The sequence below is a fragment of the Callospermophilus lateralis genome, unplaced genomic scaffold, assembly GCF_048772815.1.
Source record: "Callospermophilus lateralis isolate mCalLat2 unplaced genomic scaffold, mCalLat2.hap1 Scaffold_52, whole genome shotgun sequence".
In the NCBI taxonomy this organism is placed as follows: domain Eukaryota; kingdom Metazoa; phylum Chordata; class Mammalia; order Rodentia; family Sciuridae; genus Callospermophilus; species Callospermophilus lateralis.
This window is the reverse complement of record NW_027514454.1, coordinates 6,318,871-6,339,939: the sequence shown is the minus strand read 5'-3', so window position 1 is coordinate 6,339,939 and position 21,069 is coordinate 6,318,871. Positions and strand designations below refer to the sequence as shown.

The 21,069-nt window shown below is 31.6% G+C and overlaps 1 protein-coding gene across 1 annotated transcript in view; it reads right to left on the bottom strand.

Moving 5' to 3' along the window:
• The window catches only part of LOC143390223 (A-kinase anchor protein 9-like), a 79,204-nt gene that overhangs the window by 48,636 nt on the left and 9,499 nt on the right, over positions 1 to 21,069 (bottom strand). Inside the window, 10 exon segments of the mRNA XM_077108332.1 lie at positions 5,880 to 6,244; positions 6,247 to 6,738; positions 6,741 to 6,984; positions 6,986 to 8,239; positions 12,660 to 12,851; positions 13,633 to 13,788; positions 14,726 to 14,899; positions 15,267 to 15,320; positions 18,782 to 18,826; positions 19,346 to 19,591. Coding sequence (XP_076964447.1) covers positions 5,880 to 6,244; positions 6,247 to 6,738; positions 6,741 to 6,984; positions 6,986 to 8,239; positions 12,660 to 12,851; positions 13,633 to 13,788; positions 14,726 to 14,899; positions 15,267 to 15,320; positions 18,782 to 18,826; positions 19,346 to 19,591 — 3,222 coding nt within the window.

The following is a 21,069-nucleotide window of genomic DNA, read 5'->3' as shown; positions in this document are numbered from 1 at the left end:
AACGAACAAAAAATTAACAGCATGTAGGAGACAGGTTAATTCATTTTAACTGTGGTATTATGACTATACCAAAATTTGTCCATTTCCTTTCAGAGATAAATTGGTTTATTCCTAATTTTTGGATAAATGTGCTAATTTCTTTCTAATTAGTGGTTCTTAAATGTAACATGCATCAGAATCACTTGGAATGCTTATTAAAACAGGTTACTTTAGGAACCTAACCCCATCCCCACAGTTTCTGTTTCAGGAGAGGTCAAAGAGCTATGAATTCTAACCCGTTACCAAGTAATGCTGTGCTTCTGGTCAGGAACCCCACTTTGAGAACTACTTAGAAATATAACTGCTAGGTCACAGATAGTGCATTTTTAACTGTGCTAGATTTGATCAAATTATTTTTATATAACAATACTAATTTACAATGCTACCAGAAGGTTGAGTACTTATATACTCACATCCTCACCATTCTTTATATCAGACTAACTTCACCAACCTAATGGGTATAAAATGTTATTTTATTTTTACACTGAATAGTAAGGTTGAAAGAATATTTTCATGTTTATTAGATACTTTGATTTCCTATTCAGGCACATGTCTTTCACATCTTTTGCCCATTATTATTTTGTTTTTGGACCTCTTGTTACATTAATTGTTCTTTCTATATTCTTGATAGCTTTTGTTTGCAACTTACATTCATGGCAAATATCTAGTCCCAGTCCTCAAATCTATTTTACATTATTGTTTTTAAAAGATACAATAAAATTTTAAAATCTTTTCCCATGCTTTGTCTTTATTAAAAGTTTTCCCTATCTTAAGATTCTATTTTCTTCTTATGTGTACATTTTTAACCAACCTGATTTTTTTCCCTAAAGGGACAATGATCTAATTCCCTAACTTCTAACCTCTAGTATCAAAAGTCAATTGTGCTCAAAACAATTTTGTTTTTTTTCCCTCCCAAACAATTTTGGATACTCTAAGCTTCTTCTGCTAATTTGGTTTATTTTTTTGATTTCCTCTGTCTTTGCTCAAATATCATCTCATCAAAGTAGTCTTCCTTGACCTACCCTATGCAAAAAAAAGCCCTACACTTAGGGAGATCTTATTCTTCTTATCATACTGTAATTTTATTCATAGCACTTAAGACCACCAGAAATATTTGTCTGTATTTTCTAATGTTCATTTAAACCCTAAAAAGTAAACTTTATTCTTCATTGATCATTTTTATTCACTGTTAAATTATGAATGACTTGAACAGTGCCTGGAATGTAGTAGAGATTCACTAAGTGATTCATTGATTTGTAGGGCCTTCTTGCTAAATTTTTACAAGATACAGATCTGTTCTGGGCTTTTCATTATATTCTACTGATCTACTTAACCATCCTGGCCTTAAACCATATTGTTTATAATGATTTTGTAATAAGTTTTGATAACAAATACATACTTTTAAGGTTGTCTTGAGTATTCTTGACTATTTACTCTTCTATATCAATTTTAGAATCAGTATTCCACATTCATTAAGAAACCTTATTGTAATTTTGACTAGAATTATTAATTAGGAGAGAACTGATATTTTTCTTTGTATCTTTCCATTATGGATATGATATGTATTAACACACAGTCAGGTCTTTGTGTCCTTCAATATTTTATAATTTTCTTAACAAAAACTCAAAACATCTTATTATCTTTGTTTTAAAGTTTTGCCTGATCTGTTCATATTTTTTCTCATTTCCTATTCTTGTCATATTGCAAGAACTGGAGAAGCATTCACTAAGAACTACAAAACCATGTTGCAATAGTAATGTTGACAATGGGTATGTATCCTAGTCCTATACTTGATTCTAATGAAAATGCTTCTAAATTTCACCATCAGAAATATAATCTGTCAACATTTTGATGAAAATCAGCATCATGACTAGAAAATTTCCCTGCTATTCCTGATTTCCTAAAGCTTTTTTTTTTAACTTATAAATGGGTTGTCAAATTTTTTATGTATTTTTTCTGATATGCACTAAAATAATCATGGATTTTGTCTTGCTAGATAAAAATGTAGAGATTACAGTCACAGATTTTTTTTTCAAATGTTTAACTATTTGTCCACTCTTGATATAACTTGCTAATATTTTATTTGGAATTTCTGCAACTACACTTACAAGTTAGATTACTCTACAATTTTATTTTCTTTACAATTCCTATCAGGACTTCATATTAATATTGGCCTTCTAAGGTGAACTAAGTGGTTTTTCTTTCTTCAATTTTTCTTCTTTCCTTTCTTCTTCCATTCTCTCTTTAATCCTACTTTAGTGGACAATTACACTTTTGTTCTTGGAGAGTTAATAAGAATTACTTGTAAAATGGTCTTAAGTCTAGCATTTTGGTTTGAGATGAGGCAAAAGGGAAAACTTCTGACCACTACTTCAACTCTTTAATGATTACTGACTTATTCATTTCTATTTAATTGTTATTTGAACTTATTCATTTCAATTTGCATTAGTTCTGGTAGTTTATATTCTTCCAGAACACCATTTAGAGTTTGCTTATATTTTCAAATCTATTGGCAGAGATTATTTGTAGCATTATTTATGACTTTTAAAATTTCTTGTGGTACCTGTACTTATGTCCTTATTTCATTCTTGATTTTGCTTATGTGTTTTTCCCCCCTTGGTCATATTTTTGGAGATCTAAAACCTGTAAATAATCTTTTCAAATAATAAACCTCCAAAGTTCTTAAAAATTTCCCCACTTGTTTATTACAAGTTCTCTTATTTTTTGCTCTTTATTTCCTTCCTTCTACTTCCTTTGAATGTAGATATTCTTGACACTTTTCTATGCTGTTGAATACTTAACTCATTTCAATATCTCATTTATTAAATTGATAAAATTTAAACCTAAAAATTATTTTTTACACATCATGTTACATACATTCTACTTTTTTAAAAAAAATACTCATGTCTCTCCTTGTGCATTTACTCTTCCAGATGAACTATAAAACAATTAAGTCAAATTTCTGTAACTTTTTAAGTTGGATAAATCTAGAGATAACTGACATTCTATAATATAAAAAATTGCCCACTCAGAAATGAGACTTTTCATTTATTCAAATATTTTTCATTAAAGTATTCTAATTTTATTTATATTGGTCTTACATATTTTTGGCTAATTTTGACATTTATTTTACATTAGGTTTTTTGGATTTTTTGCTTAGATTATTTTTCTCAATTTCTTAATTACACCTGTGAATTATCTACTTCTATTTATGCCATGTATCTTTTTATCTTTGGAATGGTTAGGGCTTATAGAACAATGCTAAATAGCAAGCGACAAAAGCTATTCTGATTTTCATTCTAACATGAAGGCCTATCCTGATTAACAGCTGATTCTTGATAAAGCAGCTTTGTTTATTTCCCCTATTCACCCCTCATTCATCCATTCGTAAAACATTATTAACTGCTGATCATGTGCAAAACATTATTCTAGGTACTAGGGATATAGTAGCTGTCTATATAGCCTATACAGTAGTGTCTCTTCACTCACAGAACTGATATTATGAATCCTCTTGAGGTTTATAAGCTCCAGTAGATGTTTCTAAGCTCTGTATCTCTTCCAATACCAATAATTACCTCCAATTGTAAACACACACACTTGAATTTATGGCTTTTCTAGCATCAATAACTAGCCAATATCTATAATGTTCCTGCCACTCCTTATTTCTTGCACCCCAATGTTGAAAAGACTCTTTGATAATCTGGAATTATACTCCAAAACTATTCATTTCTTTCTTTTCAGTAAAAAATATATATATATATTTTTTCTTTTTCTTTTTTCTTTTTTGGTACTGGGGATTGAACTCAGGGCACTCGACCACTGAACCACATCTCATCCTTATTTTGTATTGTATTTAGAGAGAGGGTCTCACTGAGTTGCTTACAGCCTCACTGTTGCTGAGGATGGCTTTGAACTCACTAGCCTCCTGCCTCAGCCTCCCTCAGCTGGGATTATAGGCGTTTGCCACTGCAGCTGGCCAGTTAAAAATTCTTAACAGCCACATTTATTTTGGTTTCAGTGAGATATATCTGCTCTAATTACTAAGTTTAATACTGAGAGTAGGAGTATTTTGTTGCCTCTGCAGTATTTCAGACAAGTAAACAGTATCACTATGTAAGTCACCGCTCAATTTCTTCTGTGAGCTTCCCTCCACCTGCATACATACCTTACTCCCCCCTCTGTATCAATGATGGGGTTTATTTTAGTAATGATAAATGGGAGAAATTTACAGACTTGCTTTTCTTCACTTTGTTTAGTTAATTTCAAGGAGAGAGTATCTAAACACCATTGCAAGTATCTTCAATACAGAAACAAAATTCCTATTAAGAAAATTTCACCAATTTGACAAATGTACTTCAAATTCAGGTCTTCTTCGAATAATGCTTTTTAATAAAATTTAAATTATGTCTGACATTTTTTAGGAGTAATCACCACCATTTATAGTTTTAAAAACAATTTGCAATATTTAACATAGCAATAGTAGTTAAGCAATTTGAATTTCTTGGGTCTATTCAAGTTATTAAAAACTTAAAGTATGACCACATTTGATAAGATCATCAACATGAACATGTCATTAGAAATAAAAACAGAAAACTTTCCGATGACTTCCTATTGTACTTAGGGATAAAAATCTAAACTTACAAAGTCTATAAGGGGCTCCCTATGATTGAGTTTCTTCCTTCTTCAAATTCTTCTCAAACTCAACTACATAGGCCTTCAAATCGGTTCCTCAAATTTACTCATGGTACAACTGCTCTAATTTCCATAATGCAGCCTCTTCCCTCTCATTCGAATCTCAGTTCAAGTGTTAATTCCTCCAAGCTCCAGACCACCACCCACCTCCACCCATCATTCTCAATTTCTTTTGTGAGCTTCCCTGTTTTATTTTATCACAATACCATGTTTTATTTCTTCATAGACTCTTAACAATATTTCTGTCTTATTTTCACATTTATTACCTGTCTTTCCTCACTGAAATATATACTCCTTAACTTCTTCTCTCTTTCAACACTAAACTCTTATATCTGCAAAAGATATTTATTACCTAAGTTTTAGAAGCACATAAGTTTATTTAGCAGGCTACCGTTGTGGCTCAGTGGTAGAGAGCTTGACTAGCATGTGTGAAGCACTGGGTTAAATTCTCAGCACCATATTATTAATTAATAAAATAAAGGTAAAATGTCCATCTACAGCTAAAAGATGTTTTTAATTATAAAAAGTTTATTTAGCATTATCATACTGAAGATACACATCAGACTTTTCTGTTATTTCTAATATGAATAGCTGACATAAAAGGAAATAACCTATTATTTTATGTGTTTTATTTCTTTAGCTGTACAGAGAATTAATACTATTTTTTTTCCTCCTCAAAAAACTCTAAGGCTTAAGTGTTTTTCTTGCAAAAAGGAAAAAAGAATTTATAACTATTGAACAACTGCATAAGGTTCTAAAACACTCAAGAGTTTGTTTACAATTGTGGAACCTTGAAAAAGACCAGTATGAAATAAAAACTCTAAAAGTCTTTGAAATTGCAACAAAATACTAAGTTATAAAATCAATAACTTTTGTAAAGTTGAGATTCTAAACAATATTATTTAAATTATTGTCTTTACAAAGAAAATATTGCTTTATTTTCTGAGCAGAATATATAATAGATTAGCTAAAAGAAAAGCAGTTTAAGAAAAAATAGGAAAATTAAATGATAAATGATAGATCCAAATGAGAATTACATGATTCACTTTCATTTTCTTTTATAAATTTGTTTTAAGAAGGTGAAAACTCTTTTAGTATGAAATATACATTTTCACTGTGCTATACTATATGTAAATAAGTAAATATACCTGTTCTGATTTAAGTACATAAAGTTCCTGATGGAGTTTATCATTTTCACTTGATTGATCTGTCCCAGGTGAGGACTCATTTGTTACTGATGGTGAAAATAACTGTTCTTGCTTGCTTTTTCTTCTAATAGCCACATTTTCAAAAGAAATTTTCTCTTCCACTACTGTTTTTGATTCTTCTCCAAAATCTTCACCTACATTAGATAATGATCCTTGAGAATTCTTATTTATAATAGTTACTATTCCATCTTGTAAAGAACTTAAATGAACATCACACATGTTTATATTTTCTGCTCTATGATGGTTAATTAGGAGTTCTAGCTCTTGAAACCTCAATAGAATTTTCTCTTTTTCTTGCTTTAAAATTTGACTTCTTCACTGAGAAAATTAACCTCACCATGTTTCTGTTTTAATTGTTCAGAGAGATCAGACAGTTTCTCTGACAATTCTAGCTTTTCTCGCTTGGTTACCTCAAGTTTTTCCATAAGTTCTGTTGTATCTTTCTCAACAACTTCACAGATTTCTAATGGCTCTGCAACAAAAGCTTTGTCAGTATCAAGCATGGCACTTTTCACTTTGATTGTAGCTGAATTTATTCTTTGTAAATGAAGCTCTCCATTAAGTGCTTTAAGTTTACTTTTATACTCTAATTCTTGTTTGTTTTTACTGTCTTCTAAATCATCTTTTACCTTGAGAAGGCAAGTATACTCCTCCTGTAACTCTTGATAGTTAGCTTCAAAATTTTTTTCAGCAAATGAAAATGTACTTCTTTGCTTTTCAATTTCTTCATTTAGCTGAATACACTGTTGCTTGAGGGCCTCATTCTCTTTTGTAAGCATTTCCATTTCTTTTGCCAGCTGCAATCTTTGGATATGGACTTGCTGGAGTCAATGAAAATCAATTTTTCTTCTTGTTCAGCAGGAACATAAATTTTCAACATGTCCTCAAAAGCTTTTTTCTCATTTTTAAGAATGTTATTTTCTGCTTCAAGTTGTGAAAATTTTTCTTTAAGGTCATCCTCTTTTTCCTTTATTTGTTTCTCCAATAATTCAATTTTAAGTTGTAATTCCTGAACTTCTTGTTCAAGCGTACCTTTTTCTTTTTTTTTCTTGTCTTAATATTTCAATTTCCTATTGGAGTTTATGCATCTGAAGGGTCATTTCTTCTGATTTTGAATCCATGATAGACTTCTGTAAATCTTTTAGTTTTGAAATTTCCAAAACCAACTGATTCTGCTTAGTTATCAAATTATCTTTTTCAAATTGCATTGTTATCATCTTTTGACTCATTTCATTTTGTAAGCCATCTATCTTCTGTTTATAGTGAATGCCTAAGCTATCTTTAAGTTTTTCAATATTTATTCGATGTTCAACTTCTAAATCATCTTTTAGTTTCGAAAGTTCTTCTTCATGACTAAATAGGAGCTGTGTTCTCAGCCTCTCTAATTCAGCTTCTTGTGATTCAGCCATTCTGTCTAATGCAGCATTTTTTCCTTTTTCCAACATTTCAAGTTTTATCTTGTAATCTGTAACTTCTGCTTCATGTTTTAACTCTAGTTCTTTCCTAGATTCAGATGCCAGAACAATCTCAGCTTTTAAAGCTTCCACTGTACTAAGGGACTTATGTGCTTCATTCAGTTGACTTTCTTGTTCAGCTATTATCATTCTAGCTCTCTGAATTTGGTCCCTTAAAAAGTTCAATTCTTCAAAAAGGTCATCAAGTTGTCTCTGCAGAGTAGATTTTTCTCCTGAAATTATTCCTAGTTCTTCTTGGAGTTTTTCCTTTTGCGCATTAGCATCTTGTAATTTCATATTCAGTTCATTTATTGCCACGTTCATTAACTTTATTTGATCTTCATTAATTATAATATTTAAATGTGATTTTAAAACACTCTCAATTTCTTCCTTATGTTGTGCTTTAAGTTCCTCTATCTGTGACATGTATTGCTTTATTAACTCTTGTTTCATCTGTACTATCTGCTGCCCATACATTTCATCCATCTCTGCTCAGAGTTGTTCTAATCTTTTCTGCATTTCTTGTTCCACCATTTTCTGTACCACATCAGATTCAAACTGGCTATCTGTGTAATGATGTCTTTTCTGAAGGTCTTCAACTGTACCCATTAATTGTTTTATTTCTTCAGAACATTGTCTTTCTTTTTGCTTAGAATTAGCCAGCTCTAATTTTATACTTGCAATTTGTTCTTATAATTCTCTCATTAATTTTTCAGTGGCTGTGACTTGATCCTTTAGCTCAAAATTCTTTTTTTCTTCTTCTATTATTCTTATATTTAATGCCTGGATGATTGCCTCCTTTTCTTGTAATTCTTTTTTATTTGACTTTTCTACTTCATCTTGTTCCTTTAGAAAGAAAAGAAAATGAAAATATAAGAATGACATTTTTAGCTTCTGGCAACTTCTTATGGGTGTCTCCTTTTTATAAAATTCTATAAAAAACAACTGTTGGGCCTGCCGCCCCCCCCCCCGTTTTTCCCAGTACAAGAAGACCTAGGACTTATCTACCTGACAGTACATATGAGCAAACAATATAACAGTTTTACCCTTCTTGGGAAGAAATTTATCTTACATTGTGCTGTGATTAAATATTTAAATTTAAAAATGCAATCTAATTTGCTTAGCATGTGTGAGGCCTTGGGTTTGATCTCTAGCACCACCAAAAAAGCAAAACAAAACAAAATCCAGTCTGATTAAAATATCTATATAAACTATCACATTTTCATTTTTCTTATTAACTGGTCAATATTCTAAATATAAGTATTTCTGATGGCTAGTTATAGTACTACATACTATCTAGACACTCTCAGAAGACACAAAAATATAAAAACCTGTCCTCCCCTGGATTCTCATAAGAAACAAAAAATAAATAAATACCGGTCCTCCCCCGGATTCTGGTGATTTGAAGGTATTTCATGGACAAGTGCTATAAAATGAGAACAACAACAAGAACTAAAGTGGATTCCTTTAAGTCTTCCTTAACTTCATTCCTGGGGTTTTAAGTGAATCAGAAATTTAGGGATATGCAATGCTTAAGTGACTGAACATCAAGTGACACCTAAGACCACTACTGTATATTTACAGCATACCAACTTGGGCTTAGACCCACAGTTCAAACAGAAAGATAAAAGACCATCAGATAATTTTCCCCAGTTCCTATCTTTGGAACTGGAGATTAGGCTAAGACAAGACATATTAACGCATATTCATTAAACAGTTAAGAGCTATAGTCCTAAAGCCAAGGAAATAAGTGAAATCCAAATAACTGATGAAAATATAGGTAAGGAAGTAAAGTTATGTTAAGGAGACACGAGTCCTTGCCAAACAAGGACTTCTAGGCACCTTGAATGAATGTACTAAAAAAATGTAGGCATTGATCAATTGAGTATAGTTCTTGGAAGAAGACCAACACACCATCAACCTTTGAGAAGTCTGATCCCTCTCGAAAAACCATACTGAATGCAGAAAACAATGTTGGGAGTTACAGCAAGGAGCATTTAAGAAGTTTAGTCTACAGACATGAACATTACTACTCTGAGATGGATGTAACAGGTTATCTCAACCTCATGCCACTGAACATCTGATTCCTCCAACACCCTTTCATCTAATACTTAATAAACAACTTTTTAAATTATTACCTGGCTTTTAAAATTCATCTGTCCCTAGAAAGAATATAAAATCCAATGAGCTTAAAATCTGAAGTTTGTGATAATTATTTCTCATTGTAAATTCACAGTCTTATATTTAGACTTAAACATTAACCTCTTGAACTAATTAACCTCTGATATAGCTCAAAAAAAAATATGACTTCTGAGCCTAACAAATAAAGGCCAAATTTTGCACTACATTAACCAAGGTTATCTTGTGCAGCCTCTTGAGTGAGACTATGAGCTGTTGTCTTAGTGTCACATATTCCTTTTCCAATTACATCATATGTTATTATCAAGTGCTGAGCCTTCTTAATTTCTACACTAGAATGCAACATTAGTAAATTAGTGTAATCTATTAATCCTCGTATTTCTATCTGTACAATAAAGATAAATTTCCTCTATCTCCCAGAATGTGTTTGAGGTTAAAATAAAATAATTAAGATATTTTAATTTTACTTAGCTTTATACAAATATATTCATATACTAGAAAGAAATTTATAAATCATTTGGAACCTATATAAAATGTAAAATCAGGACTGAGGCTGGGTCTCAGAGGTAGAGTGTTTGCCTCACACACATGAGGTACTGGGTTCAATTCTCAGCACCACATAAAAATAAATGAATACATAAAGATATCTTGTCCATCTACAACTAAAAAATTTTTTAAAAAAGTAAAATCAGTTCATGATGGTCAATTTTAGCTAAACTGTTAAATAATAACTAGTTCTGAAAAATGTAAACATTGATATAAAAATCTGTTATAATTTTATTTCCTGATTTTCTATAAGATGAAAGGAACACTCCTCATAAAAGAAAATAACTTAATTCAATACTGTCCAACACCTAATATGATAACCATAATTTTTCATTCAACTATTAAACACCACAAATTCACAGTTTTCTTTGTTTAGCTTTTTTCAAATTACATGGTTTTAAATCACTTGTTCTATGTTACAAAACTGAGAGCCCTTCAGTCAAGGAAACCTCTATTTTTAGAACTACACCTGAAAGAGTGGGGAATAATATACTTCCTGCTTGTGACTACTATAACACAGGAGGTTTGGAGGATTAGGATAATGAGCCTTTGACTATCAATATAGTTACTTCAGCTGCTCTGACAGAACTACTTCTCAAAGGGATTAAATTTTTTGAAAACTGAGAAATTAAAATATAATAATAAGAACAATAAAAGTATTATTGCTAACATTCAAATAAACAGTTTATTTTCATTACTAAAATGAATTACATAAATTTTAGATTATCTGAAATTATACTGCCTAGTGACAATAAGAAATAATAAAATCCTAGATCCGGGCACTTTCAACTTAGCCCTCGATTGTCTTTCTACTCTTACCCTCCAGAAAGACACTTCCAAAGCCTATTGCTTTCTAAGTAAATTACTTTTTGCTCCCTATACATTTTCAACATTTCAGCCTGGGTCTTTATGCCCACTCCACACCCCGCAAAGAATTTCCTGCGTATCTCTATTTGTCATGAATTCATAAACAATTCTCTTGATTACCAAATAGGTATTGAATAGCTGTTCCATATATTATGTTCCATACATTATACCAATTTATGGGTAAACAAAATATAAATAACACATTATTCCAATTTATAGATCTATCTCAAATATTACCTCCCTGCTGATGTCTACCCTGAATCTTTTCCTCATAAATCAGACCTCGTCAAAACATTCATAACACTTGTTACCTGCACTTACTTTTTATTTTGTGGTAACTTGTGTACATGCCACACCTCTCCATGGGTTCAGTGAAGAAAGGGGACATCTTAAGGTCCGTCATATATCTTTTGCAAGGGTTACTACAGAATAGGTATTCTGTAAACACTTGTATAATCTTTAAATTACCTTAGTTGAAAAGCATGCCCTTCTCATAATTTTAATTTGTACATTTCCTATTTTTCAAAGAGGAGTCTCTGGAGTCAGATAATTGAGCTTTGAAATCTGGCTCTATCAATACATCACTTCTGCACCTGGATTATTTCCTTCATCTTGCACTGTCTTGGTACCATCAATTGTAAATGATAAAGGTACACTTATCTCATGGGGTTGTAGTGATGATTCAATGCATTAATATGTGTAAGAGGCTTTGAATACTGCCTGTTATAGAGTAAGTACTTAATAAGTGCTAGTTAATGCTTTTGTTATCCAAACAATATTCTTGTCTTGGTAATTTCTCAACTTCCTGTAGAATCTGCTAAGTTTATAAAATATGCTGTATTATATGTATTCTCCATCTTCATTATTCCCAGATTCTGTATTTGCCTACTTGCTCAAATTTATTTGAAACCCACCAATCCATACCAATGGTGCTTTCATAGACATTTGTAGACACACACAGAGTGATGGCAAGAAATTTGAGTTACTGTAAAATGATGTTCAGCTACATTCAAACACGGTGATCACACTGCCTTGTTTCAGCTCTCACAGAGCAAAAAAGAGGACAGAGATGGCAAGGATCAGAGTACAGTGTAGTGCAAGGAGCTCAGAATTTCAACTCTGGCACCTGTTAATGGGGCAGCTTCAGGATAATCACATCTAAACTTTAACTTCTCAAAAAAAAAAAAAAAAACAAACAAAAAAATGGAATCTGCTAGCATGAATTGCTTTTAAGATTAAAGATTACAATCCATGTGATACATTTCCTACCAGGAGCACTTATTGACTAAATAATTTCCCCAAACTGGAATACAACTCAAGTGAATAAAAAGAATCAACCACATTTTTTTCTAATTTAAATTTACAAAATTTCTTTTTCAGAATTTTATAATCATGGCAAAAATAAGAAGAAAAACAATTAGTTGGAGGAAAAAGGATAAAGATCCTAGTTATAAAAATAGATTCTATGAGACTTTAGTTTAGCATAGGCAGATCACTTTTAAGGAGCAGAGTAATGAGTAGTATCATCTTTAAAACTATTACTACGAAATTCTCAATGTTTTTGAAATATATTATTTTATATACTCAAAGAGTTTGTCTCAATTATGAAATTTTGGGTGCATATGCATAAAAAAAGATAAACACCTTCATTAAAAACTTTAAAGTTAATTACAAAGCTGCTACAAGTAGGTTGACTTCCTTAAGATACACATACCATTTCATATACTGTATTTTTCTCCTGTAAGAAATTAATTTGCATTTTGAAGTCTTCTTTCTTTTTTTGATAATCTTCTAATAGATGGTCTTGTTCTTCAACCTGTTGTTGATGAGTGAGAATCTGTTGTTTGGCTTGCAGTAAATCTGCAGCTGTGTTACTGTGAGTGCTGTTTCATAGAGTTTCACTAGCCTGTAATTTGAAAATAGAAAAAAAATATTTAAAATATTAAATTTTTAAGTGACACTTTATTGTACCCTCAGCCCACAGGGGTTCCCTGGAAACTATGCTCACTTCATAGGCTTACGATCTCAGTCAACATGTTTCCACGCTGTCAACATGCTGATAGGTCATGTGCACTTTGGGTAATGAGCCAAAGAATTTACCTTTCACATTATAAAGCTGAGAAAATAGGAGAAATAAGACAGGCAGACAGGCAGAGAAAAATGTGGACTGAAAGTTCTTCCTGGATTGTTGATGACTTTTCAAACTCTAGTTCCAATTTCTCTCAGAGTTCTGATTCTATTTCTGCCCTTAAGTTCTATAAACAAGCCTGTATTCTTACCTTAAATTCCTCCCTTTTGTTTAACACAATTAGATTATAGTTCCAACTAAAGATAAATGGAATGTATCCAGTTGTCAGTCTAGTTATAATTGAGAACCTAATTAACATAAAACCATACCAGGGTTAAAAAAAAGTAGGGTGTAACTGCAGGTTAAATTTCTGCAAAAATACACATGATAAGACTATGTAGAATTTTTAAATAGAGACAGGGAATAAGTACAAAGAAAACAATAGCAAGAAACTACCCAAGAAGTATAAATTAAATTCTTGATTAACATAACACTTTTTCACTAATTTTTCCAGTACGAATAAACAAATGGCTTTATAACAGATTTGTTCTAGAAAGTGAAAAAATTTAAAAATTCTTTATAAAAATAGAGTAAGTCTTGTTCTACTTGTAATACTTACTTGTTGGAATTGAATCTGCAATTTTTGACTTTGCTCCGTCAACTCTAAAAATTCTCTCACCGTTTTGTCCCTTTCCCTTCTTGCCTGTTGTAAATTGGCGGTGAGCTGTGTGATAATACTATCTCTTTGTTTAACTGCTGCTTCAAATTCTTGTAACTAAAGGAAATCAGTGAAAATAATTACATTCTAGGCTTATATTTTACATAAAACTGATTATCATTGTTACAAGCAACTTTTTAAAAAATATGAGATTCAAAACACATTAGTGGAATTCTTACAATTTGTATGCTATCTCCCACATTTGAAAGCTATGAGCTTTAAGAAATTTGTTTTACTTCCAAATCAATCTGAAAGAAATTAATATGCACATGCAAAAAAATTTCACTTGTTCTGGCTTTTCTATATATCTAATTCTAGAAGCAAATGCGTTTATATTGGGGATCTTCCCCAATCTGTTACCAGGCAACAGCATCAACTTGTTTTTGGAGAGGATGAAACTGAAATCTATTCGGTCATCCTCATTAATATTCCATTTTCATCTTGATTCATAACTGATTACTTAATACAAGAGATGTCACTCTAACTGCAGATAATATTTACAGAGACATGCTGACATTCTTAATGGGTTTAAGTCATCATTTTTAAAAAAATATGATTTATACCACAATTTTCTTTCAGGCTCATTAGAAAAACATCTGTCCTGAAATCACCAAAGTTATTTTACTCTATCTTATTAAGTTAAATAAACAAAGTAACATACATGTTACCCCAAATAGTTGAATTCTAGGTGTAAAATGGGATTCTTAATACTATGTGCAAGAACCCCATTTTCTCGTGAATGAGATAATCTTAAGTTAACACCTGTAATTCTCATTAAATAAATAAACTATCATTAAAATTTCCTGGAGGGCTAGGGATGTGGCTCAAGTGGTAGTGCACTCGCCTAGCATGCGTGAGGCACTGGGTTCGATTCTCAGCACCACATAAATGTAAAATAAAGATATTGTGTCCACCTAAAAAAAAATATTTTTAAAAAAATTTCCTGTTTTTGTTTTTGTGAGTAGCAAACAAAGGCCACAGAAGGTAAATGTACCAGATGCAATCCTTCAGTCCCATAGGTGGTCCTCATTTCTTCCAGTTCTCTGTTCAGTTCTTTGGGCTCATGTTCAGGTTTCCCAACTAATTCATTTTCTATCAACTCTAGGTGAGTCTCACTATAGTGTGCGCCTTGTTCAGAATAAGAATCAACGACACCAAATTCTTATTCCTAAATCAATCCAATATTTTTAATAATTCAGTACTAGCAACATTCCTGAGTGAGGAATTCGAATATTGAATTCCATAGCAAAATCCACTTTAAAACATCACTCTTCACTTTGAAGTTCACTTCTCTGCGAATCTGGTTTGCTATTAATGTGATATTACCCCTAAACAGCATATCTGCAAATTTTGTTCCAATTCCATGTTATAATGAAAATGAGGTAACTTTGTTTTGTTAAGCAGTAAAGAAGATCTAGTAACTTTTAGAAATCACATACAGAAAGAATTACATACAGGAGAAAGCTTGGTTAGTAAGTCAAATGATTTTAAATAATAAAAAATATTAGTATCATGAGTAGTTTTATATAATGTACCATTAATAAATTGGTAGGCTTTCCTGTTTTCACCACATTACAGCAATCATTTACCTGTATAAAAACAATTTCCTGATATATTATGATAGACCAAATTTTATTTACCTAACAATAATATTTCTACTAACTGTGTATCTTTTACATCTAGGGAAAATGCCTTAATAGCAAAACAAATATGGTAATTATATTTAACTGAAGTATCTAAGAGGCATATCAAATGTCAATCATTCCTCAAACATCTAAGTTCTTACAATGCAAAAGACACTTTCATTTAAGTTAACTGAAGTTCTAAGTGCAGTTCCTATTATTTAGTCTTCAGAAAGATAACTAAAAGCTTCAAGTTACTAGATCTTCTTTTACAAAATGCTTCCTTAAAATTAGCTAAAAATATTTTTTAAATTAAGCCTTATTTATTTTCAAATAAAACCATTTACTGGTATAAATTTAATTAAAGGCTAGTAAGCAAGAAAAGGGAAATAAAGAGGTAAAGAACACTCCCCTAAGAACTTTCCTCTGGGGATAGTACTACTGCTAGTCATGCCAATCCAGACAGATGTGGGGGCTTTCTTTAACATATCACCACTTGTCTGTAGAACAGATATTTTGTAGTAAGAGAAAGGAGGATGATAGAATATGTACATAGGGTTTAAGGAGTGGGAAATTAATTTCTTATCAATTAATCATTTAATTGCCTTTTTACCACTAAGAGTACAAAAACCAACTTCATTCCTGCCCACATTCCTGCCCATATCTTAAGCCTTCACAATTCTATGTTAATAGAACCCAGGAGAATGAAATTGTTAACATTGAAATATGTAGGACAGACTAGTCAGAATGTCTAGTCAGAATGTTAGGATTAAGTCTGTATGAGGCATGACACATTAAAAAGTAAAAATCCTAGGACTGAAGATGTAGCCCAGTTGTAGAGCATCTGCCTAGCATGTGCAAGGCCCAATACCCACAACTGCCAAATAAAAAACAAGGGAGGGGGAGAGGGTCCTAACTAAGAGACTTTTAAAAAATCAGTTTGATTGCTCTACTTCAATTCTAAGAATAATCTCTGAGAAATAAAGCTAAATGGAAGGCAAAAAAACAACTTTTGTTAACACATTATTGTAATTGGTGACAAACCACAAGAATGTAGGAATACTAATTCTAAATATAAAGTCACTTGTGATAATTTTCAAATTATAATACTTCTAAATTTCAATTACTTTTTCATGACTCATAAATGGCACATTCTGATTGTAGTACACACTAAAATTTCTATTTTGAAGTAACAGTGTAATAAAATGAATATTTGTAAATATCATCAAAGATCATGTCAAATATCATGTTATCAGTATTACATAAATTATTTATCCAGTATAATAGTTATATCTAATACCTCTATAGCAAATATTCTGTTAGTTCTCCTCTAATTCAGTTTAAACATATTTATAATGCCCCACAATGAGTTGGTTAGGATCTATCTCCAAGTACTTTCTGGCCATCATGTTGCCGATTGTAGAGTTGTCTTGAAGTGCCTGGACTGTTATGATCTGCTCTGAGTTCGCTGTTCAGCCCTGAGTGCTAGTCACAATGCAGCAGGTTGAAGACAGCCTACTGGAGGATTGTTAAAACCTTCATAACTAAGATTCTCAACTTCTTATCTAAGATTTTTTTTCATAAGTTTGCAGAAGAGTTCTCAAACTTCACCTCACTCTCCTCCATTTCATTCTTCTCATCCTCAACTTTAGTTAGTTGCAGGCCTTCCCACCAAATTCCCCAAGCTACAGCATACAATACTCATCAATATACAACCTGAAAGCCCTGTTTCTCCACTCCACAAAAGCAGAGTTGCTATCTGATCTTTGCTCTCATCAGTGATGAGACCTGAGTCTCCTTCAGGGAACAGACGTTTTTGACAGAAAAGTGATCTCACCTCCAGACTGGGAGGTATGATAGTCAATCAGCTCAGAAAGGCATCGGTAGTTATTGGGATTCCTCAGAGCTTCGAGGTTTTAGAGATTTTAAGAGAATGCCTCTGACTTTTTTCCCTGTAGTTTTCTTTATTTTGTGCCAGCTCAGAAAAAAGCTCAAGGCAAATTTTAAAAATGTCTTTGTGAATGACTTTCAAGATTTTGCTCTGCTGAAGCATTTTCTTGGCAGATGTTCAGAGTCAGGTCCTCAGAGAACCACACCATGGATAAAGTTGAGATAATTCTGGTTTGCAAGTACAAGGCTAGCCTGAGCAACTTAGCAAGTCAGTTTCAAATAAAAACAGCTGGGAATGTAGCTCAGTGGTAGAGCGCCCCTGGGTTCAATCCCCAGTAACAAACACACACCCACACTCAAACAACAAAAATAAAAACTGTAATATGTAAATTTAAGAACATAGTTTTTCGAGCTGGGATTGTGGCTCAGCAGTAGAGTGCTTGCCTAGCATGGGTAGGACCTGGGTTTGATTTTCAGCACCACATTAAAAAATAATAATAAAATAACGGCATCATGTTGTGTCTATCTACAAAAAAAATTCATATTCATTCTCTCTCTCTCTCTCTCTCTCTTAAAAAAAGGACATAGTTTTTCTATTAGAAGCCTACAATAAATTCAGACTTATGAAATATACTAAGTTGCTTAAACAATCAGAGTAAAGAATAATTTTCCATGTACTCTAAATCTAGGAGCAAAGAAATGACAATCATATCTAAAAAGAATAAGATAACAAAGTGATACTTATTGCAAACATATAACGAAGGCAGGTATTTCTTAAGAGACCAATGCCTATTTTATAGTTTATCACCTAAAATAAAAATCATCATTGTCAGGCATGGTGATGCACACCGTTAATCCCATCTTCTCAGGAAGCTGAGACAGGAGGATCACAAGTTCAAAGACAGCCTGGGGAACTTAGTGAGAATCTATCTTAAAATAAAACTTAAAAATGGCTGGGAATGTAGCTTGGTGACAAAGTGCTTTTTTAGCATGTACAAGGCCCTGAGTTCAATGCCCAGTAGCACACATGCACACACACACACACGCACAACACTACAACAACATTAATTCCAATAAACATTTATCTATATAAATGTATGTGTGTGTGTATACACACACACACACACACACACACACACACACACACACACACTAGTATTCAAACATTTCTAAAAAGCATTACTATAAAAATCATACAAATTATAAAATTTTTACTGTGCTAAATGGCTACCTTAAAATGGTCATGGATCCTAGAAATGCAGACTCACTTTCCTAAAAACCAAATTAGGGCTGCTATATAATTAAGGATTAAGCAATTCAAACAGTTAAGACTTTAGCTAACCACTGGAAAAAGATACAGCAGTAAAATATAATTTTCAGTTTTTCAATCTATTTATATTATATTATGTTACCTTAAATTATATTAAATATATATAGAAGCATATAAATTTATAAGAAATAAAGTACAAACAATCAATAATTTCAAAAAAATATCAATTTTATTTATGACATTTTTAATTGGGATATGCTAGTCTTACCTCCGAAGTGCAATCATCTTCTGTGGTTGAAATCTCACTTTCTGGCTACAACAAAAGTAAAACATGATTACAATTATGACATTTTTCCCCTGCTAAATATCATACTTCACAAAAAAATATTCTGCTTTACTAAGACATTGCTGTTAGTAACAATGATAGAAAATTCACAAAAATACTATTAAAAAACTAGTAAAAATTATCCAAATCTTTAAAAATTTCATTTCATTATGAATTATAATGACTTATAATAATGCATATAAAATTTATCACAAGGCATTGTTATAAATACAAAAGTACCAAGAACTTTTACATATATAGTAGATGTCATCTGTAAGCCAAAAGCATCAAAGACACCATTCCTCTAATTCATGTAACTCTTTTAAATAAAAGTAAATCCTTAACATGCCATCAGAAAAGTTCAAGTTCTTTAAAAGAATCATCAGTTCTTGATGCTAAAAAGTCAATGACTTTGTCAAGCTTCCCTCAGGTGGATGTTAATGACTTTTCACTGCCACTACTTTCTAGTTAGAGGTAGAATGTTTTAAAATCTGGATGAATACTTACATCAACACAAAAGACCTGCTCATGCTTAAGCATTTCTTCATTGTTTAGAGTTCTCATTATTGTGGATTCAGGCATCACGGCTGATCCAACACTCTGAGAACTATTTATGAACATCTCCTCACTCTTTGATTGATCAATATTCAAGCCATGAACATCATTTTTACTGCTGGAGGTTTTCTTCTTTTTTGGCTTCTTATGAGGGTTTTGTCCATCCAATCGAGCTCTTCTTTGTCGAAACTGGGCAAGCTACAGGAAAAAAGTATCATTAACATCAATGATAATTTTTCTTTGGGATCACTTTCTTTAAAAAATTAAACTATCACCAAAGTAAAACGATGATAATAATATAGATGACTTCACAGTTTCAGAATAACTATTGGATTGAATATTCGGGTTGTAAAGGTTGTAAAACTAGGTACTTGTGAATGAACTTATTAAATATTGAGGGGTAAGAAATGAACATGTCAAGTCTAAAGAAGAGGAAATTAGCTGAGTTAGGGGAATAACTATTCTATAACTAGAATAGGGGAATAGAGGATTCACAGTATAATCTCTAGATTTAAGATTATATGAAAATACACACAAAAACAAGGAGCTCCAAAAACACTTGTTCTGTTCTACTACTTTATACAAAAGATATTGTCTATAATTATCTTTTATACAAAAAAGATAATTAGCCTATTAGCTATACAAATGCTCACTGCAACCATATTTATAGTGGGAAAAACTTACAAGTAACTTAAAATTTTAAACAGCAGTGTTTTCTACCTTTAATCATTTGTCTGTCATCATCAGAATTTGTACCAAACCCTAGTCAACGATATGTTATCATTTACTTAACATATTTTGAACAGTGTATTTTCTTTAAATTTATTTTAAAAGGAGATGTAATCTCTGGCATTAATTGAAAGTTAATATCACTTGTTATTTCTTTTAAGAGATAAGTTTAAAATAAAAGAAATGATAAATCTATTATTGAAATTTTAGTAAGAGTTTGCTGAAGGCTATGAAAAAAATGGACAAAATAAAAGACTGTTAAAGAGAGACAAGCATCAAACAGATTTTCATTATCATAAGTAGAAAGAAAACTGAAAAGGTAAAAACTTTCTTACTATACTATCCAAAGTTTTTTAAGCCCTAAAATATTTTCTTACCACCTAAAATCAGAAGTACACATTATATACCAGGTAACACTAGAACTAATTATGGTGAACTTATATTAAAAATGCCAATGCAAGCAATTGCTATTAAAGACTTTGTGATATAATAGCAGGTATAAAGTAGTATTGTAGCATATCTGTTTCTTTTCATGAAAGGAAAATTACACTTCATTTTTTAAAAGATAAGGCAAGTCTCAGGCTCATAGCTTTCAATGATTATATCCAGTATGAATTTAAACATCATTATATTCATAGACATAGGTAAATTCTGGAAAACTACAACCTTAACAACTTTTGTTTACATTTGGAGTTCAGATTACAGGTATTTTTCCTATTGCTCACTTACATTTTATTTATTTATTCTTAAGAATTTTTTTGATGGACACAATACCTTTATTTTATTTATTTTTATGTAGTACTGAGGATCAAACCCACAGCCTTGCATATGCTAGGCAAAGGATATATTGCTGAGCTATTACTGTATTTTTTTTAAATACAGTAAGTTTTCTGATTTTTTATATAAAGCAACTACTGACAAAGACTTAAAGTTAATTTGAGCTCCTG